At 32.1% G+C, this 27158-nt stretch overlaps 2 protein-coding genes across 3 annotated transcripts; both read left to right on the top strand.

Annotated features, from left to right (window-relative positions):
- The first annotated feature begins 162 nt into the window (after positions 1 to 162).
- LOC126844799 (uncharacterized) lies at positions 163 to 2258 on the top strand. 2 transcript variants are annotated; one of them, XR_007686625.1, is made up of 3 exons: positions 295 to 586; positions 660 to 728; positions 1803 to 2258. XR_007686625.1 is itself a non-coding variant. In XM_050583214.1 (2 exons), exons 1-2 carry the CDS (start codon positions 211 to 213, stop codon positions 2174 to 2176), a joined length of 417 nt encoding a protein of 138 aa, XP_050439171.1. In that variant the 5' UTR covers positions 163 to 210; the 3' UTR covers positions 2177 to 2258. The 2 variants fall into 2 exon arrangements, 1 of the variants encoding a protein (XP_050439171.1); XM_050583214.1 differs by lacking the exons at positions 295 to 586; positions 660 to 728 and adding an exon at positions 163 to 253.
- A 10393-nt stretch (positions 2259 to 12651) lies between these two features.
- On the top strand, positions 12652 to 18429 carry LOC126839934 (specificity protein transcription factor 3-like). Its single transcript, XM_050575405.1, has 11 exons — positions 12652 to 13196; positions 14777 to 14992; positions 15064 to 15208; positions 15283 to 15674; positions 15757 to 15877; positions 16443 to 16540; positions 16624 to 16780; positions 16848 to 17019; positions 17109 to 17277; positions 17365 to 17484; positions 17853 to 18429. Exons 1-11 carry the CDS (start codon positions 13104 to 13106, stop codon positions 18012 to 18014), a joined length of 1845 nt encoding a protein of 614 aa, XP_050431362.1. The 5' UTR covers positions 12652 to 13103; the 3' UTR covers positions 18015 to 18429.
- Positions 18430 to 27158: the final 8729 nt, after the last annotated feature.

Raw genomic sequence — 27158 nt, 5'->3', positions numbered from 1 at the left:
TCATTTAAATCGACTTGTCTCTACAAAATGTTTTATAATTAATCGGGTTTTTATGAACGAATTTGGCGGCAATACGAAATCGGTTAATCACAATTCGTCGGACCTGGACTGTGGAGTCTGCGTGGAATTAACAGAAAAAATATTGATATAATTGACCAATTAGGCCGAGTAATTGTATCTCGTTCTGACCACATACCGCCGTTGACCACGATGTGGCTTCCAGAAACGTCTGAGGGAGTGGAACCGGTTGCCGGTAAGTTGATAGGTGCTCTCCCGTCGAGTGGATGCACTCGGATCACTTCGCAGGTGTATAAACTGCATACATTGTGGTATACGCCTGTGTGTTAGGTGGGTGATTCGCTCGAGTCAATCCCTAATTCCCTCTTTTATTTTATATTGGCTTTGGAAGCAACACCATGGTTTATTGTTAACGATTCAGAGGTTATCCTTATCTGAATTCGTCTTATCAGTTATCATATCAATAATTCAAATTTCAATATATTTTTATTTTGAAATCATTTTCTACGCATCACATTTATATATTTAAGTCGAAAAATTAAGAGAGAAGGCGATGGAGTTTGATCAGGTACATCGTACATTTAAATATTATATTCATATTGAAATAAAGCCAATCAATTATTTATATATTGTTTTTTTAGTAAAAAAAAAAACGTGGGCCCTATTCAACAAGTCCTTAATAAATTGATCAGATAATGTTTTATAATATTGTAAGTTTTTTTGTAATTTAAATTTGGCTTAATATTAGTAAGCAGCGTAGTAACCAAAACGCACTACTCTAGTGTCATAGACACTATTGACTTAAGGGGCTCCAACAGATCATTTTTTCAGCCAAAACACATCATTTTCATTCCATCGCACAGGCCTAACCAGTGATCCAATAAGCAATCTTAAAACAGATTTGAATTCGTCATGAAGTTTACTTAGGATCGGTCTGTTTTTATATTACTTATCGGATCACTGGTTAAGCCTGTGCAATGGAACAAAAAATGTATGTTATATTAACTAAAATGGCTTTTACTCATAGACAAAATGATTTAAATTAAAAATATTACCTTGAAGCTTATACAAATTAACCGGTAAATTTATTGACATGGTCGAAATTTTTTTAAACCAATTTTTTCTTAAATATTGCCAATACAAAACTCCTTAAAAATGGTCTGTATGGAGCCCCATTAAAAAAAAATGCTATCTGAATAAAGCATGTTTACTGATATTTTCCTCTTATTAAATCAATATTATATTTAACGGCTGTTGACTGATTTTAGCTCTTGTCCACGTCTTACCCAAGGTTCTTACTTAACATTAACATTATTATAGAATCCCTTACACATATAACTTTAGGTATTTAACATAGACTATTTGGGGGTTGCTGAATTCAAATGTAGGTGCACACCAAAGCTCATACTCTCTCCAAACTACGTTTTTACTCATAAGTTGACTAAAATTGATAATCTTTTATATTCTGGTTACTGGTATACCTTGTTGTATTGTTATGTAATGCCAATTGCCTAAGCTCTTAGTTTTGTATTTTTATTTTTTGTATTGGATGCTTATGTTTTAACAAGTCTGTTAGCTAAATTAAAAATTCAGTTATTCGTTTTAAAATAGCTATACTGGAGTTAGCATTTTCCAATAAAATAAACCATGCGTCGCTAAGCTTCTTTTGCTTCAAAATATTCCTTATAATGGTCTATACTCTATCCAAATATCTTTCTGTCCTATGCTAATTTATTTCCAAATATATAATTACATTATTATTTATTAGTTTCATTTTTTTGCAGGTAAAATTTCCAAAACCATAAACATAACCGAAGGAAGAAAAAGAAATCAACAATATATAACTCAAAAACGCATGAAATCAACCAAAATTGTTAACACTATAATAGAAGACGACCAACTTTTAATGGACTACGATATTAAATCGGACGCAATAAGCCAAAAGAAGGGCATGGCTCAAGCCCTCAAATTATGTTACATAGAAAATTTACTATCTAAAGTTGATTGGATTAAAGTAGAACCATTAAATAATAAATTAAAACAATTTTTTGAACTAGATGAAATAAATATTTTTACAAAATCTCAACTAAAAAAATTGTTTTTTAAAAAGTTTAAAAATATAATAAAAAAGAAAAAACGTATGTGTAATCTCAACTAAAGAAATTTAATAAAAACAAAAAACTTTATAATATCTTACAACAAAATCTATTATGTATGTGAACATTATAATATTAATAATATTATAGTCTATTTAAATGTGTACAAAGTATTAAGTAACTTGTTAACATCTAATGAAATGTAATATTTAATGTTATTGATTTTTTACTTTTATATAAAATGTTTTTCAGTGTGAGATTAATTTTAATCACGCCTATACATAATTTAAAATATATAACATAATGTAATCAAATACAATTTTTTTTTTTTTACAAACTAGTCTGAATATTTTTTTAATTAAATTTGCAATAAATTGCTTTATTTTCCCTTGGTTAACTGATGTCGCGAACCAAAACTATGTTCGTCGATGAATAAAGTTTATTGTACCAACAACGGATCATAAGTCATAACTTATCATAACATTATCTCGACTATGGCTGTATACTTTCTGTTGCCAGACTATTCCTAAGTAATATAGGTAAGTATAGGTATAACTATAATAAGTTATTGAATAATAAAGTGCTTGACGTTACGTAGTTACATCACTATTTAATTTTCAAAAGGTAATAAGAGGTCAGAAAATGTACTAATAAAGCATATACTTGAACGTTATTTACAATAGTAAAATTACATCCTGAAAAAGTATTTATAAACAAAATTACAATTATTTTAAGAGAACAATAATGTCTTACGTTAAATCGACAACTCTGTTTACCAAGTTGAGTATTCTTCAATTAATGTTTTATTTAGATTAAGGAAAAATATTTAAAAAGCTAGTATAGTGGGGACCGGAGAGGTCACAGGTCCAGATGAATAATTTTACCCCTTCTAGGGAAGGATCTATGATATTTATTTAGTTTGTAATTTTAAGTTTAAAAATATTCAAATGTGTTTGGTATTTTTCTTGATTTTGAAGGAAAAGGGTGAAATTTATAAGTGTTTGTGCCAATTAAGTACACATGGTTTTATCTACTCTACCCATATGCAATGAGTACTAAAATTAACACTATTATATTATAATAGGTCATTGGGGGGGGGGGGGCTTGGAATACTAAAAAACTTAAAACTAGAGCTTTTCAAAATCCCTACATTTATTTTTTAATGAGATATTTGTTAAAATAATAATAAATATAGCACTAATTTTAAGTTTTATAGTTTTTTTAATCCCAAGCCCCCGCCTCCTCCTGATCTCCGCCAATGTTATAAGTACTATTATTATTTTATACATCTGTTGGTAATTGCGTTACAGGCAACGATATGCGCTGGGTTTGACGGGCTGGATTTGATAAGAAAATAGAAATGTTTACAGAATAGATGAACAATTTTGACGAGCTGGTTTTTAAAATAACAGCCCACGCAGAGATTTAATAGGGGGATACTCTAGTCTTAGAATAATGACTCCTGCATGATCATGAATCCTATTCTATTAATCGACATGGCAACTCATCAATATTATAAACTCGTAATTAATACTGGGAAACGGTTAAAAATAATAGCCTATACAGAGTGTATCAAGTTAACTGATACACCGTTAATTTATTTATTTATTAAACAAGCTAAAACATATAAACTATTTATATTATAACATTATAAATGACGTCATCGAGACAAAAATCAAAAGTAAACATATTGACTTACAAACGTGTAAAATTTGTGTTAAAAACATTTTCTCTGCGCAATATACAAGAATGACCGGACGACATTGTCGTCGCAGCATTCATGTTGCAACGTTGGCGGTGTGTTCGGTGTTGCGTCTGACACATTGCTCGGTCGGCGAAGACGACGGCGGCCTCATGTTCAACTGGCCGGACGGCGACGACAACGGTGCGTACCGTGACGGCGGGTACGACGTGCCGGCAGAAAAAATGGCCGTTTTCTACGCAAAGCTGAGTTCGTTGCGCGACCGGCAACGCCAGCAGAATGGGCGGACGTCGACGAAAAAGCCTCTGTGGTCGGACGTCAGCAGCAGCCACAACCAGAACACCGTGTCGCCAGCCGGACTTCCGGTGCACTCCGCGAACGACGGCCGTCGGTCCGCACCGGAAGAAGATAAATTATTTCTATCGTCCAAAAAAAGAGACTGGGGCTCTGCGGGTCGCCTTAATGTCAGCGCGGTCGGCAACGCTACTGCTGCGTCGAAAGTCAGTGGCGACATAGCGGCAACGTTCTGCGGCCAAAAAAAGGGCCGTCGGATCGACGAGTACGTGGTAAACATGGGCTGGCACGGCGCGCGGTGCTTATGGAGTCGGTACCGCAACCCGGAATTGGCCGAACCGGAATTGAGCGTTGTCCGCGAACGGTTAAAGCGGTTGGCGCGTTTCTGGACGCTGCTCGTCGGCGGGTCCGTGGCCGTCTTGTGGGCCGCGTTCGGGTTTTGTCACGAACTGTTCTGCTGCGGTGTCAAGGAACCCGAGACGTACGCCAAGGACGTGAGAAAGTACCTGGCCATGGTTCCTCCCAACGCTGTGGTCACGGCCAACGGCAAAATGTACGCTTACAGTCCGTCGGCCGAAGAACGTTTCCTGTGGGAAAGTGCCAAGAAAATCGCCACGCTTAGGATTTAACTTAAGAACTTCAACTTAGAATTTTTTCAATATCTTGTTGGCTTTGATAACTATGTGTCCGAATAATATTTACCATGCTCTTTAAGAACTTAAGCTCCACCTCACAAAAAAAAAATCCAATCGACTTTCAAAGAAGGTATTATAGGCATATATTTCAAAATGAAATAGCTTTGTTAAAATTAACTTTTTTCAATTTTTTTGTCAGATATCATAGTTACTTTTGAAGTTATAAGACTGTAGACTACCTAGATAATAAGTCTAGTGCGATTGATGGAGTCAGATGGCAAAATCTGTCTTCGCCGCCGGTTTCATCAGCAAAGATTGCATTGATTAAAATAAAAGATGTCTCGTGAGACATAATATATTTTGTACCAGATAATCGTATACATTTTTTATCTTTCACTATAAAAACAAATGGCCCATTGCATTTTCATCGACTGATACCTAGTCCTTTATGGGCAGGTATTTTTTAAAAAAATCCACGGGGCGGAACCGATGGCCTCCCCACTGGCTACGTGCCTGTGTTTAATGTAACGTTGATTTGTTTACACACGTGTTCTTCTCCAATTTTTGTACTCTTTCCTGTGTGTGCGAAGTAAGAATCGAGCATAGACATCAAATGCGAATCTATAATGTCTGTAAATACTAGAACCATATAAAAATGTAAAAAAAAAGTTTTAACAATAAAAACAAAGAATTAAACTAATTATTATTTACGATTATCTAATAATATTTAGGTTTGGACTGTTTTTAAACTGTTTGTTTTAAATGCTTTGAGTGGATGTACCTACTTGATACAGGATAATGACATTTTATATTTTGCCTCATTATACTACGTGTACAAGCTGAAATAAATTATTAAAATTTTTCGTATTGTCTAAATACAAGTTTTATATAATATAACATATTATAAATTAAAAATGAGAAAAACAATATGCCAGTGTAATATTTAATTATTTGACAAGACAAAAAAAAAAAAATAATAACAATACAAATATTGAAATATTTCACTGATACTTCAAAATTTTATATTTCATTAAACAATTTCAAACACTATAGATATTATATTCAAACTTATAGTTATACCTACCTCCTGCAGCTCTAAAAAAAACGGTTCGACATCAACCCTAAATGATTCACATTTCACATAGCACAATAGCTGTACTACAATAGTAACTTACTGTATCGCTCAAATGCCTGTGTCAAAACCATCGATCAATAACTATAAATCGGCCTTTTCCATAGCACGAGTTACAGGACTATTGTCAACCCTTAATTTTAAGGTTAGAAATATTAAAAAAGATGTACCAGCAACTCATTTAAAATGTACAGTTTATAGTAAACTGTCGTCGCCATTCGCCTTGCAAGTAGGTAAATAATATAATTTATAGACCATCGGACTTTATCGGATACTTTTTTTCAGAGATTTTTTCATCGGAGATTTTTCATGGTTATTGAATTTCAAATACTGCTTAGAAAATTCTGAAATATAAGTGGAAGTAGGTTTTTTATAATCTGTTTTGTGTATTATAATGTAATTAGGCGAAGAGTTTTGTGGTTTCTCGTAGTTCGCCTCAGTCCCTATAAACTTGTTTTGTACCCTCTGAATTTACCTGCAAATCTATAATAAGCATAGACGTAGTATGATATTACTGAAAGGTAGGTACATCGGTATACGTGTTAAATTATCGACTATAAAGCCTAAAGGTACACCGCTTTGATATTTTTTATTGATGTACTTATACCTACCCATTATAATATGGTCATTTCTTAACAGTTTAGTAGTGTGGCATTTTTTTTCACACAACACACACCTATGGGTACCTACACCTTGACCCTAGGGTTCTTACAGTACCTATGTGCTTGTTGATTTGGTTATTCCACTTAAAATAATCATTTTTTTTTTAAATATGAATGATAACTGTTTATCGACCAGTCAAATTATTCAGCAAATTATAATTAATTTAAAAAGTTAATAGAATATATAAGTTACCATTTGAAAAACTTAAGTTCATACGATTTTAACATATAAGGGATGAGGTTACATTTTTTTAAAAATATATTAAATTTGTCCCAGCTAATAACTTTAAAATATAAAAAAAGTATAATTTCTTCTAAGTTATTGACTGGATCATAGTTACTAGTCACCGGTATATATTTTGTAAAAAAAAAAAAAATACTGTATACTGATTTGGCCAAAATATATTATTATTATTATTTTACATGATTTAAGTGTTTGTAATTTGAGAGTATCAAGTAATTTTATCAAATATAATTTTATTCAAAAAATATATTTCGTTATTTACTAATAACCTTGGTCCTTGGTCAATAGACAATATTGTTTAATGTACTTATTGTACCTATCTACAATAATAATTGTTTTGTCTGAGAATTCAAATGCTGTGCTAATTAACGATTATTGTGCGATATTCAGTATATTTTAGAGAATGAGTCCAACTTGTCCAAGATGAGGATAGAAGTATAATTTTCGTGCGTTTTTCTTTGTTCTTATAGGAAAATCGTAAGCTGTTGGCCTAACAAGGACCTTTGATGTTAATCTATAGAGGCTGTAAACCCTAAGAGATTGTTTCAGTGGTTTAAAAAAAGAAAACAGCATTGTAAAACCAATGTGAACCTTCTTATGTTACTACTCATCGAACATTAGATGTATAACCTCCTCTTAATTAACAAACGAAGTATTAGCATATTTTAACCGTATATTCTTGAAAAATTGAAAAATTGTCGGTGAAATTGCGGCCCTGTTGACAATACCAGTTTCTACAAGTTGTAGAATCATTGAATCACTTGGCTTTTTAATTGGAACAATTGTTGCACTTCTTCACATAATTTGTTCAGTTAGGTATATAGTTCTCTTATTATTCCTAATTATGTTTAATTACATTTAAGTATACTGTTGTACTAAATACTATTGTAATTTTATGTTCCAATCTATTTTTGTTTGTTTAAATTTGTCATATAATCCTAGAGTTGAATTATTGTGTTTATGAAAAATCTCAATAAAAAAAATCTATTATCATAAACTTGTAAAAGACTAGTTAGTTGATGCCCTTTTAAAGGTCATGCAGGTTCATGAAAAAAACAAATTAATAAAGTAAGGTGTTTTTATAATAAACTAAACAGACATCACATTATTTTCCAATGTTTTATTGCTGCAGTCATGTGTGCTACTATCTATATTGATAAAAAATTCAACAGGTAACGGGTAAAGCATTTTTGTGAAGTTTACACATATATTATAAGATAATTAATTGTGATAATATGTGAATATAAATGTATATATTGTATCAGCATTGGTAATTAATCATTATGCTGTCTGGGGTAGGGTTAAAAGCATAATTGGAGATTTAGTATAAAATTTAAATGTTTTAAAAATATGTTAATTTGTAAATCCCATTTAATGTATCTTTTATGGTATTTAACATAATTTAATGAAAAATAGTCGAATATTAATTCTTATTTTTTCATACCTAATCCGTCCATCGAAGAACTTTAAATGTGAATTTAATTAGTTAGGTACAAGTTTTAAATCTTTATTTCAGAATCTAAAATCAATACAAATATCATAATATCTAATATTTAATGAAAACGAATAAAATACTAATTATATTTTAATGATAAAGACGTCCAATAACTTACTTTAATACTACTTTGATTAGGTTATTTGCATGTTTCAAATTTTCGTTTCAGAATCAATACAGATATTATACACTATTATTTGGGTGTTATAGGTATATTCGTTAATTACATTTGTAGTCTATAATAATCAATAAAGGTATCGATGCAATCATATTTTAGGACCTCCAAACAAAAAAGGATTACAAGAAACACGGGTGGGTAATTTTACATTATCTCTATATTATCTACTTACCTAGGTTTATTTTGATGACTTTAATTCAGTTTAAATCTAAATTTAGCCCGCGGATACCGGTTCACAGGATGTCATTTATAATTGTGACATATTATTTTGATAACAATTATTTATCAACAGCAAAACTATGTGTATCAATTGTTAACCCACCCCTAATGGCATTCATAGAACACAACGGTTGTTTTCAAAAAAATGATATTATCAAAGAAAACATCTATTTTTATTCTTATATACTAATGCCCAGCGATTCTTCATTCTTTCATCGTGAATTGCCCCATAATACAGTGTTTCACGAGTGGATGTGCAAGTTGTAATTTGGACATTTTTTTTTGTTTTTTTTTTTTTGTAAATGAGTGCCAAAAGAATAACTCGGTTTAAAGGTGCACAATACAAACCAGTATCGTTAGAGAACAAGTTAGTGGGAGTAAAAGTTGTTTCTCAGACGTTGAAAATGGGCAACTATTTTATAAAGGTAAGTATATTCATTAGTTATTACTCATAGCACACCTTAAGGAGCTCGTGGTTTTCCTACAACTAAGTGTAATCGGTTTTTTTTAACTAGAAAAATGTAATATTTTTGAAAAATTCATAAGGCTGAACTTGAATATCCACATCAAAGATGCGTACCTATCTATATTATATTTACTTAGAAAATAAAACGTTGGACAATATTCTAATGAAAGGTACAAATATTGGTAAATTATATAATTTACAAATAAGAACTCATTCAATTTTAAAGCATTGTTTAGAATTTTCCATCGGAAAATAAAAAATAATTTATTTCATCCAGGTAAAAACTATAACTATTATTTAAATTTGTTTTTAAAAGTACCCATACCATTTACAAATTATTTTGATTACTTCCTATATTGTCATAACTCACTTATTAATCGATCTATCCGTGTAATGATTATTTCAGAGTGTACTGTATAAAAATATGCGTTATACGGTATTAAAAAAAATATAAAATTGTCTTAAGACGATGGTACGCACCCATTAACTGGCAAAATCCTAATTTAGAGCTTAAAAACTGTAGTGTATTCTTATAAATACAGTAATGACTATTGTACCAGTTGTTGTCAAATTACAACTGTTTTCCATCAAAATAGATGTGCGCGAATAAAAACCAAAGTGACTTGAATTATGGTTGTGAAAATCACCAAATTTTTCCAAAAACTTAATCTGTGCCTGAGCGTTTTTTTAAATTTTCGTTTACTCAATCCGTCGGATTCGACTATTTTGTAATTTTTTCCGTGGTTTTAAGTTTAAAAATATTCAAATTTTTTGGGTGTTTTTCTTGATTTCGAAGGGGAAGAGGTGAGATTTAAAAATGTTTGGCCCAATAGAGAACAATACGTAGATACATAAAAAAATCTGTCCACTGGAAAAAAAATGATCGTGACTTCAGACAAAAAAAAACACATTATTGTAAAACTTAGGTATACCTTCTCAGTTCTCAGGCTAACGCAGCGAAAGTAAAGTACCTACTAGATTTAGAAATTGTATGTTTTTTTCTTGTGAATATGTTGAAAAAATGACTTGAGGAATTTTTTTATTATCCATATGATATTTAGAAATTGTTATAGGTACAATAATGTCCATTGAATGTTCATTTTTTTGTGCCTAATTTCTCTAGTCCATTTTTAGGTAGGTAATCGAATATATTTTTATTTGTCAACGGTGAAAGGCAAACGAGTTGTTATGTAGGGGAGAATGTACACACAGTCCTGGTTAAAGATTGATGTCAACACTTAACACTATAGGTACAAACCATTCTATCATGAAAAAAGGTTTATATAGAACATAGGGCCATCGGGGTTTTGGTGGGGAACGAATGTGCTCCCCCTCTGAAAGATAGTAAGTACATTATTTAATTATTTGAAAACGATTTTGACAAAAGTTTGATTTATCATAATTTCATTACATCATTGTTCCCCCTCCCCCCCATCTTATTTCACCAATCCTCTAAATAACAATACATCGTGTATTATTATGATTGAAGCGCTGTAGTAATGTTGTTATTAGGTATATAGTAAATAAATATATACACATTTTTTTTAGACATTATTTATTACCTATCAAGTGTTCTGTGCTCAAGCCTTTGCATGTTAAAAAAAAAACTAAAACTATTTTGAATCCTGTTTTCAAAATAGGTAATGTATATATAATTATATAAGTTATTACCAACGTAAAAGTATCATTTAGAGATTTACTCCGTCCCATGGCAGTGGCGTATTTAGAGAGAGAGGGGTTCATCTAGAAAGCTGTTTTCCGTACTTAATTAACTGTTTACTTAATATAATATGTCTTTGATGTCCACCTGTTTTCTAATTTAGAATACCAACTCTGGTTTAGATGTGTCAGTGATGGGTTGGGGTGAGGGAGGGAAATTAAATTGAGGTCCATGAAATGTTTGTCAATGCATATATACTCTCCCTTAAGAAAAAATCTAATTATGCACTTCATTAAATTTGCTAGGTACTGAAAATATAATTAAAATTTGGAACAAATAACAATTACGACTAACACGAATTTGTATTGGATTAGACACTAAAACTGTTTAGAGGCTTATCTGGACTCGGAAGCATAGACAAGTATACTGCACGAAAGTCGAAGGCGAGTGTGTACCATTGAGGCTCGAGAAAAACGGGACGTTCGGCAAGTGGCTCGCCGAGCCGCCGACAAGCGTCGTCGGCGCCAGGTGGCCGAACGCCGAATAAAATCACACGACGCGACGGCATGTACTCCGGTTCCCTTGCTTACAGCACACACACACACACACCGGGGTCCCGGGAAACGCCTCGCGAACAATATTCCCTCCCATCTACGGTGCGGTGGCAAAGGGCGGTGGGTGGTCGGCGCGTTTAGGCACACACCCGTGGGTGTGGGTCACCCGGGGCATAGACGCCGGCGAAAGGGCGACCGGGGCCGTGTGCATTGCGTGACGTTGACCGCCTCCGCGCCCCCGCCCACCAGCCAGTTGTCGGCCGTCGAGTCGGTAATTTTTTAGAAAGCCGACCGCACTGTTGCCAACCTGATGCGGCCCGACAATGGTTTCCAAATATTTATTCTATAACGGTGCCCACAGTCGACGGACAACACTCATTATAATAATACGCTGTAAATGGGTTTTTATTATTGTCGAACGTCGTGACTGGTGAACGGCTGTATACATACTATTAATGATTACTGTACGCATTGCTTACAACGCAAGTTTAAAAAAGAAAAAGACCGTTGACTGTTTGGACGGTCTACGGATCAAATATAACGGTACATCAAATAAAGACAAAAGTGATTAAAACATCTACAAATTCGTCGGAATTTTTTTTTTCAACTAACTATTTTTCGTTAGCCGTACGGTTTCAATTCGAAAACAAATGCCGTTTGAAATATTAACGAAAATACGAAAATTATAGGATTGGGCTGTATAAATAAATTGTAATAATTTTGCTCGGTAGATATTATTGTTTTTTCTATGCCTCTACTAATGTCCACAAAATTGTGTTGTGCGTTGTGTTGGCGTTTCTATCACGTGGACTGGATGGGTTTCTCGGGTAGAAAACATCAGCTACTATACTACTACCAAGAGTACCAACGTTGGGAACCAATGCGCGCCGCAGTCGGGTCGAGGGCCGCCGAGTGCTGGCGTGCCGTGCGGCGGCGCGGTGATCGTGCGCGAGCACAGCTCGGCGGGGCTGCCAACATCGCTTCCGGAATCCGGGCGTGGTTCGATATTTTATCGGAAGAAATTATTTTTCGTTTTCCATATTTTCAATACCTACAAAATAATAACGCAGATATTTTGGCCGTCGTCACCGACGACCCTACAACGGTAATCGTGATGTGATGTAAAAAAAAAATACTTGCGTTGTTTCAAAAACGCGGTGCAACTCGGGCAGCTGCTGTGTGCATGGTGTACGTTTTTTTTTTTATCGTGCACGATAAATACCGTACGCGGTCTATTATCGTAGCGGCCGCCTTTTACGCGTGCCACCGTCGGTCGGTAGGGTAGGGCGAGCAAGGCCTACTGCCAATGGGCGACATTTGGGTTTGGTCCGCAATATCTGGCTCCGCTTTTCGACACCGCCTCACGTCGTTTTTCATAATAACAATAAAAAAGGTAATAAATCGGTGATTTTTTTTTTTCGGTATCCGTCGATTGATAATAAAATAATAATATTATTATTATTATCGTCCGTTGTTTGTTATTTTTGTTGTATAATAATATCTAATACGTTTTCCACGATCATCGTTTAATTATTATTATCGAATTTCTGGTGTGTGTCTGTGTGTGTGTGTGTGTGTACGTGCAGTGTGCGTGTGCGTCGCATTATATGTGTTTACACGGTGCAATGGCAATGTTGAGGCAATCGCCGCGCACCAATCGATATTAGACTGAAAAGAAAAATATTATATTATATTATAGATTTTTTTTTTTTATAATATATTATATTATATTATTATCGTTGAACGCAATGGACTCGAACGAACATCAGCAAAATACCGAAATCAAAGAATCGATGAGCGACAGCAGCGACGACGGCAACTCGCCGTGCAAGAGTCCCAAGGTAAGCCTGCCTACCTATCGGAAAGTAGACGTTTTCAAAGATAATAATTATTAACTGTAAACAAAACGTCGAGTATATTATTATTTTTATTAATTACATTGATAAGATATTATGCGTGTCTTTGGAAAATCGACAAGAGCCCGCCAAATTTTGTATGTACGCGTGTGTGTGTGTATTAATGAGAGGGAGGAGCTATGATTTTGGTTCGCGGTCTCGAAGGTTGGGAAAACCTTTGGACGGGGGGCGTCGTTTAAGGACGGGACACGCTCCAACGACCTGCCTTAGGGTACGAGCCGTGTCCCCCTCCCCCCTTCGCGGTTACGGCCCAGACTTGGGCTTTTCAAAAATCAAACTTTTTCATTCATGTTGTTTATTATATTATGCCCAAATCCGAATAGACTGCTACTACCTTTACCTGTAGGCGAATCGGAAAAAATTTTAAATTATCATCTCTTGTAGTTGTAATTTTATCTTGTTAAATTGGTTTTGGAAAAAAAAAAATACTTTGGACAGATAAGACACCGTAGTCCGTAGGTCGAGTAGATTTACCGAACAGTTGTCGGTCAGCGATAATATCATTAATTATTATTATTTATCAATGATAATATACCTATAGAAAAAAATTGACAAACAAGAGGCCAACGATGACCATCTTGTTTGTGTTAAAATGATTTTAATAAAACATTTTGATATTTTAAATTTAAAATGTTTTATTTAAATCATTTTAACACAAACAAGTGACCGAAAACAGCGCACTTGTATGTTCATTTATTCAGTTTTGACTTTGTATCGTTATAATATGATAAAAATTTATATTTCGTTGTTATTCTAATTAAACCTAAACTGCTCAATTTTTAGACCATTGGCAGTAATTATTTACCGTAGTAATGAAATGAACATAGTAAACTAAAATTGATTTGGCCATAATATGATGTTTATAACAAAGAAATTGTTTTTAAATTTTATTCAACAGAAAGTATTTACTGTTAAAGATAAATAGATATATACAGTTAGGTAGGTTTCCTTGATTAGGAAACAAGAGAATAGTGACATTGTGATTGGTTGGGGAATTGTTACCATACGAAGGGTCTTAAACGAATACAGTTGACAATGTTGTTATATTTTGTAGAAATGACATGTTAGCCGAATAGTTATGATGTCTCTGCTTTGTAATCTATTACAGTTATTTGGAAAACTATCTAATGATAAACTACTAATTTAAGACCGATTATATAATCTCTTATCACATGATAATATTTAGAAAAAAATTGTAAATTAAGCTCAAAGAATGAAATTTCCTCGAAGAGTTGCAGTTAAGCTGAACTAAACTTGATAGATAGACAAGCCAGAGTTATATTTCCAGTTTAAGAACAACTACAATATAGTTCATTTGTAGAATTTGGGGGTTGCTTCAGTATGTAAATTATAAAATAATTAAACAACAATATAATGATAGATTTTCCCAGCTGTCTAATATGTTCCAAGTTGTATTCAGTTTTGAAAAAATCAAATCTTCGAGTACCAATAGTAGATCTTTGTTTAGTATTATACAAATCTAATGTTTCCTATTTTGTTTATAGGAACAACAGCAGGATCAACATCAGACTATTGTCCAAGTGCACGGTGGCCAACCCCAAATTATCACTCTGGCGAATCTACAAAATTTGTTACCTCTCCAACAAGTACAACAATTGACACAGACACAACAAAACCAGGGAATAAAAACAATCACGTCAAACGGAACGACCATCCAACCTATTTTCTCGGTTCAAGGGTTACCCGGCCAGTTTGTTCAAGTGTGTTTAATTTCAATTTCAATTTTCACGTTATATTATTCAGTGTAAAAAATAAAATATTATGTTTTCAGCAACAAAATAATCAAACTATTACAGTCGATGGCCAAGAAGCGCTGTTTATTCCAGGCGGTTCAAACCATGGCCAAGGGGCACCGACTATATTTACACCTACCGGCCAGATTGTCCGACCACTCCAAACTATACAATTGCAATCGGGTATGTCTTGTTAAGAAATTAAAAACGTTTAAAACGTCAATTGATAATGTTAAACTATTTAAACATATTTGTAGGTCAAAACATATCCGTGCGACAATCCAACATGCCACAAGTCGTACAGCTTCCTCAGGTCCAACAAACTATATCCGTACAAGTACCGATATCGTCGAACGGGCAAACTATTTATCAGACCATGCATTTGCCTCTCCAGTCATTTGCGTCGTCCATACCAAACATTATACAAGGCAACCAGGGCCAATTGATGCAAATTCCGCAGTTGACACAAATGACTCAGTCTCCGCAAATGGCACAAATTGTTACCGGAAACGGTCAAATACAAACGGTGCAGTTGGCATCACCGATTGGCAACGGACAACAAATACAGATTGTCAACACGACGTCCAATGCTCCTAATAACCAGTATCAGAATGCCAGTTCTCCCGCTAGTTCGCCAAACATCATACATGTGAGTTGAATGTTTCTTTTTTTTGTATAAAATGGATTTTGGCTACTGGTTTTTATTCAATTTTTTTCCCTTTCATTTTCAGGCGAATTCATCGCCAAATTCATCGGGGAGTAGTAACGAGAGTGGCTCGCAGCAACAACCAGTTACAATTCAAACACAATCTGGACAAACGCTACAACTCATACCTCAGCAGTTAATCGGAAGTAAGGACGTTATGCCCTCTGTTTAATTAGGAGCACTCTTTAGGCAATTGTTAGCAAAATATTAATTTTAAGCGAAAACAGTTATGTTTATTCATTAGTCTATACTAGTCATGATGACTCTTTATTGGTAACCAATTATTCTATCTGACCATCATGGGTAACATTTTTAACTATTTTACTAACCTAAACAAAGCTACGCAGAATGCGATTTACTCGATCTGGGAAGGTCTTAGAAGAACAGAAATACCAATTACCAAATCGAAACATGATGGCATTTTTAAGTAAATGACGTATCCTTTTTTCAATATATTCATTAGTTAAAGTATACTTGATATTGAAAAAAGACAAATTTTTAAAAATAGTAATAACTTTCCTAAGGATTATTTCGTTAAATGGATCCGTCATTGTCTCCAAAATTTTGTAATCTTCAATTATTTGTTTTTTTGCTCTAAAACAATCGTGACCCGAGTAAAAATCATTCTGCTCAGTTGAGTTTTTATGTTAGAAAATTGGGCTTATAGTTTGAAGTTTTTTTCTCTTGCCTAATGTTCTGTTTTTATTTTAGACAACCATCAACAACTTACGGTGATACCTGCAAATAATATTCCTCAATTTTTACAAAATAACAATGGTGTTACTATAAGAGGAAACAATGTCGTTCAGGTAAGATTGCTTCATTTTCACCATCAATAGTGTTGGAACTTTTAACAAGGGTATTTTTTACTAATAATTTTTCATATTGACAGATGCCAGCAGCTCAAAACACAAACCAACCGCAGACCGTAAATATACCCGGGATCGGAACGGTTCAAATCATAACTTCCCTCGGAGCACAGCAAAATACCACAAACGCAACGCAAACGTTACCACCCGGCTTGCAAAATATACAAGTTATTAATGCCTGTAAGTATTTGTGTTGTCTGTAACTCGTGGGCGACAATGATTGATGTTTTTTAATTTGTTGTTTTAGCTTCTGGACAGCCGATAGAAAATTTAGACCAGAAGTGGCAAATAATTCCTATCTCAGGAACAGTGTTCCAAGACGGGAGCGCGAGTACGGAGTACGATTCTCCGGGTGAAGAAAAGCCACGGACAAGAAGAGTTGCCTGTACTTGTCCAAACTGTTGCGACGGCGAGAAACGGTTTGTAAAAAAAAAAAACAATATTAATTGTTTATAATATATTATAATAATACATCTATTATAATAAAGTAAAATTTGAAATTTTATAGTAATGGCGCCGGCAAAAGAGTACATATTTGTCATGTACCCGGTTGTAACAAAATGTACGGTAAGACGTCTCACTTGCGAGCCCATTTGAGATGGCACACCGGCGAAAGACCATTTGTTTGTAATTGGCAACACTGTGGCAAACGATTCACTCGATCTGACGAACTACAGGTACACAAATGACTTATACATTTGTTAAAGAAAGAAAACCCCATTTAAATTTGTGATTTATTAACCATTGGCGACGGTTGATTACAGAGACACAACAGAACGCATACAGGAGAAAAGAGATTCCAGTGCACAGAGTGTCCCAAACGGTTTATGCGTAGTGACCATTTGCAAAAGCACGTGAGAACTCATCAGAAACAAAAATTACTGGTATGAACAACATTTGTGTATTAAATTAATTTGACTTTTGACTTTGCACTTGGAGCGTTCACTAAAAGGTTAAACACGTTCAATGCCAAAATTAACTAACCCGTTCACACTCATTTTTTTCTCTCGAAATTAACGCGTTTAGGTTCTCGCACAAATTTAACGCGTTCCTTTAGACCATTTTTTTCCACAAACGCCATCTTTCTTTTGTTATTTTTAAAATATTCCAAAATTTGCCTTTGTCGAGTTTTGGGTTCATTAAGAGTAGATGCTGTAAAAATTGAATTTTCTTTTATTACTTAGTAGAATAAAAAAATATATTTAAATACATTTTAACATAAATATTTTTTTTTTTAAACTGGTGCGTTTAGGAGAGTAACAACGGAGTCATCTCGAAACAAGATTCAGAGGTCGACGACGATATGGATCAAAAAGAACAACACATGGATAGTATTATTTTAGATCCAGAGGACGAAGACAGTTCGTCGTCTTGTGAAAATAAAATGATTATTTTGCACGATGAAACCGTGTAATCGGTTGTACGCCAACGTGTGTGTGTGTACAACGCAAAACGGTTGTCGACAAGAATCGACGTTGCTTTAATTATTTTGTTTGCGTTGCATTTACTCTGTTATAACTTTTATTGTTTTATAATTTTACTGTATTATTGTAGTGCCTCTTTTTTTTTTAATCATTATTATGTTTTATTTTAAGACATATTATGTGTAATATGGATGTATGTGTGTGTGTGTGTATATATATATATAATTGTATTTCATGTATAAATTATTTTTAAATTTTTGTACTCCATTACAAATATTGTTACCCTTCTTAGCCTAATATTTGTGCCTATGTTATACACTAATCATTGTTACTTCCTTGTGTATAGTTATAATAATATATTTTCTATAATGTTTTACATTTCGACAATTATGTGTACTGTTTTTATACGAACATATTCCATAAGTTATAATCAAATTAATTAAGTAATTCAATTTAAATATAATTTAAGAGAAATCTAACAATTTTATAATAAAATATAGTTTTTAAAAAATAAATAAGCTTGCCAATTGGATGTATTGTTTTTTTTTTTTTGTAGTTTATTACAAGTAGAAATGTACTTTGTATCTAAAGAAAACTGACCAAACCGTCGTGTTTGGACATTCTTTTCGAACAAAATGTTATTACACAATTTGTTGCGGTATACTAATTTAACCCGTACATGACAATAAGGTAAATATTTTTTACGCTGTGTATTCGTTTAGTATAATAGTACAAAGAAAACGTTTAAGACTGTTGAAATTAGACTTTGGTCTAAACTGGTAGTCAATGTATATTATTATTAAAGTAGCTGTTTATTTTGTGGCGTATTGTATCAAATTGAATTATTCATAAAAAAAAAAACTGTTTTGTAGTATTTATGTCATTGATGGGTACAATATAGGCTGTTTGATAATTTTTTTTTTTTTAAACGAATTTTATAGTTGTGGCAAATATTGTTAAAAAAGTGTTTGGAATTTAGGTAATAAAATATGTATAAAGGTATTCTTTGATCAAATATATAGTTTTCTATGAGCAGTAGCCGGAAAATTACATTAACAGTAAACGACTTCATTATTAAAGAAATTGAACTTATAACTTATTTTATTGTTTCTTCTATTTGTTCATTGATTTTTTAGTAAACGCGGTATTCATAGTTCTTAAATATTATACCTTTAACCATATAAATCAATAAAACAATACAACCCATAATTGACTTACTACGTTATTTTTTAATATGAAAATGAGGTCAAAAAATAACTGCATAGGAAGTAGTTGTCCTTGGTGGCAAAAAATACTCGCACGGCTGGCTACGGCCAAAGGGTAATTTCCCCTTTTTATTTTTTTTAGGGGGGGGGGTCCCTTAAGAATCTACCTTCGTTCTAATATTCAGACCTAAATCTCTAAAACTTTGAATGAAAAAGTGAAATAAAAACGGCGCCGTTAGCATAGGACCCCTCCCCCCCAAAAAAATGGCAGTTTGTTTGGTTTATTGAATTTTGAGAATAAACTTTAATGCAACACGCTGTGGATCTTTTTTTTGTGATTAATTGCAAGTATTTTTCTTTCTTTAGAAACGGATTATCTGTCAGACTAGAAGCTGCAACACTCGGTTTCCAAGGTCTCGGTGTTAACTACCATTCGTCTACCACATAATGTTATTAATAATAATTTCAGTAGTACCTACTTGTAATATTGTAATAAACAAATTTTTGGCGACTCCGCCAACAGTTCTTCGTAGTTATTATTATCGACAAACCGGAACGCCCCGGTGTAAAGCATTAGTATTGATGCTTATAAAAACCCCATCAGACTTGACACTGGAGAAGGTCACCAGGAGGTTACGGTTCAGGCTTAGCACTTTTAGCACATTTCAAATGTTTTTGTAATACTTATAATTTGCAGAGCTAATTTGGGTCGGTCACGATTTTTAACGTCGAAACATATTTATAATTTTCCCTTCTTATGTTTATTACTAATTATAATATTATAGTTACTGTATATGTATAAACAATGTTTTTTTATTTAAAAATAAATAAATCATAGTATATACTTTTTGTGTTTGAAGTGGTATTCACTAGACACCCAACCCCCGTCCTGTCATTGTATTTTACTTGTCACCAAAAATGTATATATTGTTTGTGCTTATTAGAGATTTTAAAATAACTTATTTCGAATAAATAAAAAGTATACATACATACAATACAGGGTGATCATTTTATCGTGAACCACTCAATATCTGATTGGCTTTAATGAGAAATTTGATTTTTTCCCCACTATATTTTTGTACAACGTGATCTCAATATTTCACAATCTTTTTTGTTTTACCCCGTCCTAATTTAGTTTTTTTGATAGCGACTTTTGAAAATTAATTAAAATTGTGAAAAATTGAGATCACGTTGTATAAGAACTGCAAAAAAAAAAAATCATTTCTTTTTAAATCCAAAGAGATATTGAGTGGTTCACGATAACACGATCACCCTGTATATATTTGTTTGTTTTGTTTTCGTCGTACTGGAATTAAGACTTGAGAGGCTTAACCGGATTCCTGAGTTACTTAAAATAACTTAAATCTGTTTTAATCTAATTAAAAAAATATCTATACCTAGTATTTATATAATATATAAATATATATATATATATTATATGAATCCCACTCGTTGACGGCAACTTAATGTAAACACACAACTGACGGGTAGTGACTATGCCGAAATGTGAATAATAATATTACATTGTTATTTGTTATATAGGTACAAATAATTATATATTATATACCTACTCCAGTTTTGTACATTGTTTTTATGTCAAAACTCTGAAAGTTTGTCTGCGAACCGTCGGTTTGGGTTCACAATAGATTTATAAATATTATTTCACGCATTTTACATAACAATCTGGTCACTCAATTTTTAATTGGCCACCTCAATATTATTGTGATTATAATATATTGTGCTTGATATTTCATTTAAACGGTTTGTATATTGTTCGTGTGGTAGGCGGACAAGGTTTTTTTAATTGTACCTGCACATAAAGGTCAATGTCAAACAATAAACGTTCTGCTTGTTTTCAATATAATTAATAATACATTTAAATATTCATATTATATATATTTAAATAATCGTCGTCGTATTCTCCGAACGATAGGTATTGGTTAAAAATTGGATCTTTGAGTATAAAAAAATAATAAATATATTATAGTATATTTTATAGATTTATGATAACTGATATGTTAACAGTGATAAGTTATCACAATTAATAAAATGTTTAGTCGAGCAATTAAAAATATACCAACACAATGTTTTTTTTTATCTGTTACCGTTATTGTGACATGCGATTTTGTCCAAAAATAGTTTCCGTTTAACTTTAAAATCCTTTTATGTAAATATTTATTTAAAAAAAAAGCCAGAACAGTGTTGTCGCGGAATGGTGGGGACGGGTAGGTCACAGATTTACAGGAATTTTTAAATCTGAAAGTGATAAAATCACTTTCGAATAAACGCTTCGATGCAAACCAGCAGTTAGTATTTTCAAGCCAGGACAGTCCAAACCAAGCACAGTGTAAACCAGCAAAGTTAGAAAGTATTAAATTGAGGTGCTGCGTATTTACAAATAAGCATCAGAGCGTTAATTTGAAAGCGATAAAAGTGAATAAAATCATGCGACCGCGTCACTATGATTCTGAGTGGAGGCTTTAATGTTCATTTTTCATAGGATAGATTAGAACCATTAAAACAATTTTTGCGTGAAAAGTCAATTTATCAATAAATAATGATCCAAAAACTCCGACAACTATGTCAGGAACCGCAATAGATGCAATTTTCACACGATGTCTTCATAACGTCCAATCAAAAACTTACATTAGTTATTTAAAACTGGAAAACACTGAGGTTAACTTGATTCAACAAAATTAAAAACTCCACCCCAAAACGTTTACACCCCCCCCCCCCCCAAAGTACCAGCTAGATGAAATGTGTGATTTATAGAATTGCTACTCGAAGGACTTTGGTCCAGTATTAAAAAGCCCACGTCATGGTAAAACCTATAGCATCTCTGCTTTGCATCGAAGCTAAAACTTAGTTCGTAATGTAGTCTGTATAAATAGAACTTTTCGTGTACATCAATGTGTACCTCGTCTTTGTCGTCCCACGCTATGGGGCCGACTCATAATTTCTACATAGGTTTATAATATAATCGCATGACAGTTAACAGGTTTTCAAGGTCTCGGAGATTCGCCAAATTTGTGCGTTAAAAAAACGTTAATTATATAATTATTTGTCTATATAATGCGTTGAAAAAATTCCGATCGCCCACAAACGGTGTTAAAATAAAACCAATAATGTATATTATTTTGCTAGATGTTGTGTAATGTACATAATGTTTTTCAGCAGATAATTGTTTGTTTGGTTTTATTTTTTTTTTAATGTTAATCATTTTGCCATAATTTTCAGCACTCTGACCAGAGTATCCCACATCTGTTAACAGCTGGTAGATCTAGGTCAAATTGGATGGCGAGACCTTAAATTTTTTCCTAATTACATTTCAGAGTCTACTATTTATTTTAATGTACCTTTGTGTTTAATATTTAAGTATATAGGTAAATTAAATACACATTGAAAGCATACAGTTGTACACGAGGGGAGCGAGGGACTTCATCCCCTATAATCTATACAATTGCAGCTGCACAATGGTGACGGGTTTGACCTGACCGTAACCTGTATAATATTTTTAATGTAACATTTATATTCGACCCGAGTTCTGACACAGTTCAAAATTGCATTAAATGTAGATCAATAACGCTGTGTGTGATAAAGCATACTAGTTGCGAACCCAGGCCAGGGGTAAGACCTTAATTTCCATACGAATTGCATCCCCGTTTGGCCAAACCCGATAACGACCTCTTTTCTCTTTTCGACCACTTCAATTTAAACGCCACACGAATAATAAAATATTTGTGAGCCAATAGTGTAAAAATATAATATGAACTATACATTATAATTCCAACTGAAGGGTTGGGCTCTTGTCTGGTCAAAATCTTTCCTGGACAATATTGACCAGATTTTGTCTGGTCGAAATATGTTTTTTTTTATTAAACCTTAGCTAAAAAATGTTGTTTAAATGCATCAAATAACAATGTATAAAATAATAAAACATATAAATATATAAATTATTTTCTTGAAAGTCTGAAAATAAAAAACTAAGCGTTAACAGCTTTAAATGAACATAAATTTCAAAATAGTAACAAATAACAGTAGACAAATGAAAATAACAAGTTTTCTAACAGTTTAACAGTAAACAATGGTAAACATAAAATAAAATATTGACATTTTATTTATCTTAAGTTTTTATGTTTTTTACAGGCTGCAGCACTGGTCACCTATATTTAGTCATTTTATTGGTAGTCTGCTCTGTAACAAGCTACAACATTGTGGAACTAATTTATTTAATAAACTTAATTGATTCGCATTTTATAATAATAAAAAAAAAGTCGAGTAAAATAAAAATAATAACGTTATATTATTTATATAATAACGTTATTATTTGGGAATTTCTTGTGACCACTACTGGCGGGTTATATTTTTTACACCTAATAATTCAGAATGCTTAATAATTTAAGTATGCAAGGCACGAGAGCTTTTACAAATTCACAGAACTGAAAAAAATCTATTTAAAGTTGTGGTATTTTTTGGGTCAAGAACATTTATATAATAAATAGCTAATAATTAAGTAATTGGAGCTCGGGTAAAAGGTTTTTATGTTCAAAATAATTTTGTAAATGAAATTTAAACTTTGAATAAAACTCGAGAAAAACATTTGTATTTTAATGACTTTTACAATTCACATAAAATGTTGTATAAAATACTTTTACACGAGAAAAAAAACAATTTATTCCTTTTTAATGTATTTAACCCCGTTTTTGTAATTTTTGGACTTAAGACCTTTTTCCTAATTCGGTCAGTGTTGAACCAATAGAATTTTTTTTACATAACACTAAATAATTTTCTAATTATAAAGAAACCGCATATTTTTTGATATTATATAGGCGCGTTAGCAAAATAATCCCCAATAAAATCGTACTTAGGTCATATTATAAAGTTCAATTTAACTTTAAGAATAACTACAAAATTTGGGGACTTGTCAAATTCTGCCGTTGTCTTAATTCGGCAGGCATGTTAATTGCACAAATACTTTTTTAATTAAAAAGTCGAAGTTTTAATTGAAAAAAATATATTATTAATCCGACTAAAATAACAATAAGATAACAGGAATTAAGGAAAATCGCCATAAAATACAATACTTCCAAAATTAGGCTTTCATAATTTAATATTTAGAAGTATATTTCTGCACCATAAGCTATACTTATATAATACTATTAGATCACAGCATAATTTGCTGTACAATTGTCACGCGTATTTATGTATATTTTAATTGTTATCTCTTTTTATAGAATTGAAATCGGACCAGCTAAAATCTTACAAGTTTGTCACATCTAAACCATTTTTTACCATCAAAGTGGCTTTTACATGAGTAATATAGTTATATTCATTGATAATTAAAAATAAGAATAAAATATTTATACCGTATTTGTACACGTTCAATTGAAAGTATAAAATAGTTTTTGTATCTGTTATCTTTCTTTTCAGTTATTTATAATTTTTCGGCAGAGGATACCTATGGTTTTTTTATTTTTAATTGGTGTTTTTGCTAGATAGGAAAAACGAAAATAAAACAAATTGTATATGTTAAAAATAATACCTTAAAGGTTGTACGAATTAATCTGAAAATACATTTCAATGGTCAACATTAGTTCATACTTTCGACTTAGAACTCCAATTAAAGATAGGTTAATACTAAATATTAACGGTTCATTTAATTTTAATTCAACATGTTGAATCGTGTGATGTTAATGCGTTACAAAGATAATTAAAAAATTACTATAAAAATTGGTTGTTTTTTTCTAGAAAATTATTAAATGGACGTGTTATTAATTTCATCATAATAATGCGACGCACTTCGCCCTATTCATTTTATATTATGATAAAATTATATTATGATACTTAATTATATATTATATTATTATTTTTGAGTACATGTAATGACAAATAATTTTATTGTCTCGACAACAGAGCTGTGTTATCGCGGCCTATAATAATAATAAAAAAAAACAAATTCGAATAATCTTTCATATTATTTAAAATATGGAATATTATAATAAAATACTGTATACAATATAAAAAAAAGTGACCACTATTATTTTCGTAAATTAATTTATGTTTCTTTATAAAAAAACCCAAACTATATTTTTACATTTTAGGCAAACTTTATAGTTCTTCTCCTCCCGGTAATTAATTTATAACACTATAATGATTGACAGCTTCTAATTTCCTTGTTGGCTGTCATAATATTATGTTTTTCATAACAATATTATAATATTACATACTACTATTATGTCAACAGTAAACACCTTGGCACGATTCTTGAACGCGGAACTAGTCCACTCCTACAGTGAATAACAGCATTATCATTGCTTCAAACTGTCATAGTCATAATGATTTATTGATTTTTAATTATCATTAATCATTATTATTATTATTATATTATTGCGAGATTATGAAACTACATAGTACGCTTTACAGATTTACTGCCTACGGCAAGAGCTCGAAACGGCATATATAGTAATATGGTCATTGGTCTTAAATAGTCATCTACGTTTTTGGTCAATCAATTGTAGATTCTATTAAAGAAACGTGTAAAACATTTTGCTATTTGAATCGATATCGGTATTCAGAGCATCCAATATCTTATACACAGAGAGGGTAGGTAGGTATCCAACTTAAAGCAAGACGCTCATTATTTTGAAATAAGAAATCAGTTGCGATTTGGTAGATTTCTTTTTGAAAACATAATTGGCTATGATGTTTCACAATATCTTACAATTTTCAAACATTTATATTTATTACCACGATAGGTAATTATATGTATTATTATATACTTATACAATTAAATACCATTAGATCATTTATCATTTTAATATCATTTAAATCGAGGATTGTTTTAAATCTATAACCGCTATTATAATTATAGTTATGTTATATACTAGTTAAAGTGTATGGCAACCCCTTTTCATTATTATTTATAAAAATACCAATTTTTACCATTTATAATTTTTGATCATTATTGTTTTTTTAAAAGTTTATTTTATAAGAGATTTAATAGTGATAAGGAAGTTAATTGATGAGGGATTAAAAGCTGATAAGAGATAAAAATATTGACACCACAGACTCTTATTCTAAATTATGAAGTAGCGCACAGTGTGCATGTAATTGACACTCGCAAAACGTATTCTATGTTTAATTTATTCATATGCGTTGTGGAAGTTTGGTTTTTCACAACTTATTTACAGGTAAGTGATTATTTTTTAATACATTTTTTTTATCAACTTGTTTGAAACAAGTACCAACTTTGTAATCGGGCAATGATATTTGTTTGAAGAATTGGGAAAATTCCTTTTACTTATATATTTTATAATAGTCCAAATAAAAGGTTTCGACAAGGTAAATATAGACTATTAAGCAAACGAATGTCACGTAATTAATAAGTAGGTGTTTTAATTGTCATATAATATAATATCATAATGTATATCCAACAGCGATGAATAATTAAAACCGATTTTGGTTGCCTGACATTCAGGGGTGGCAACTGCTTCGGCCCTGAACTCCGTTTGAGCGCCAAATTTCAAATAAGATCCACATAATATTATTATTATCTAACCTAGTTCACGTGGACTTTTGTCCTGTACCTTCGTGTTGAGCGTTGAGGGTTGGTTACTAATTTCACCGTGTACATAAGTAAATAATATTGATTTCTTCAGCTAATTTTCTGTATCCGAACCTATTATTACAATAGGAGAAACGTCGCCGTTTCCGTAGGGCCGTGGGAATTTTCTCATAAATGCAATAAAAAATATACAGGTATAGTCTTTTGAGAAAAAAAAAAGTTACGGTGTATAAATGACTTTAATATTTAAAACGGTATCATCCCCCAAACAGGTAGGTCATGGCAAAAAGATCCTCCCATTGTTTGACCCAGTACGACCACTATGGGTCACACATTTTCTGATTGTGTTTACGGTTCAGTATCTT

This window comes from Adelges cooleyi, unplaced genomic scaffold (genome assembly GCF_023614345.1).
Source record: "Adelges cooleyi isolate 19-005CV unplaced genomic scaffold, UGA_ACOO_1.1 ACOO_flye_CR_arks_rails_tigmint_CR_PRNA_108, whole genome shotgun sequence".
NCBI classification, from domain to species: domain Eukaryota; kingdom Metazoa; phylum Arthropoda; class Insecta; order Hemiptera; family Adelgidae; genus Adelges; species Adelges cooleyi.
The sequence above is the reverse complement of the archived record's forward strand: the minus strand, read 5'-3'. Positions and strand labels throughout refer to the sequence as shown.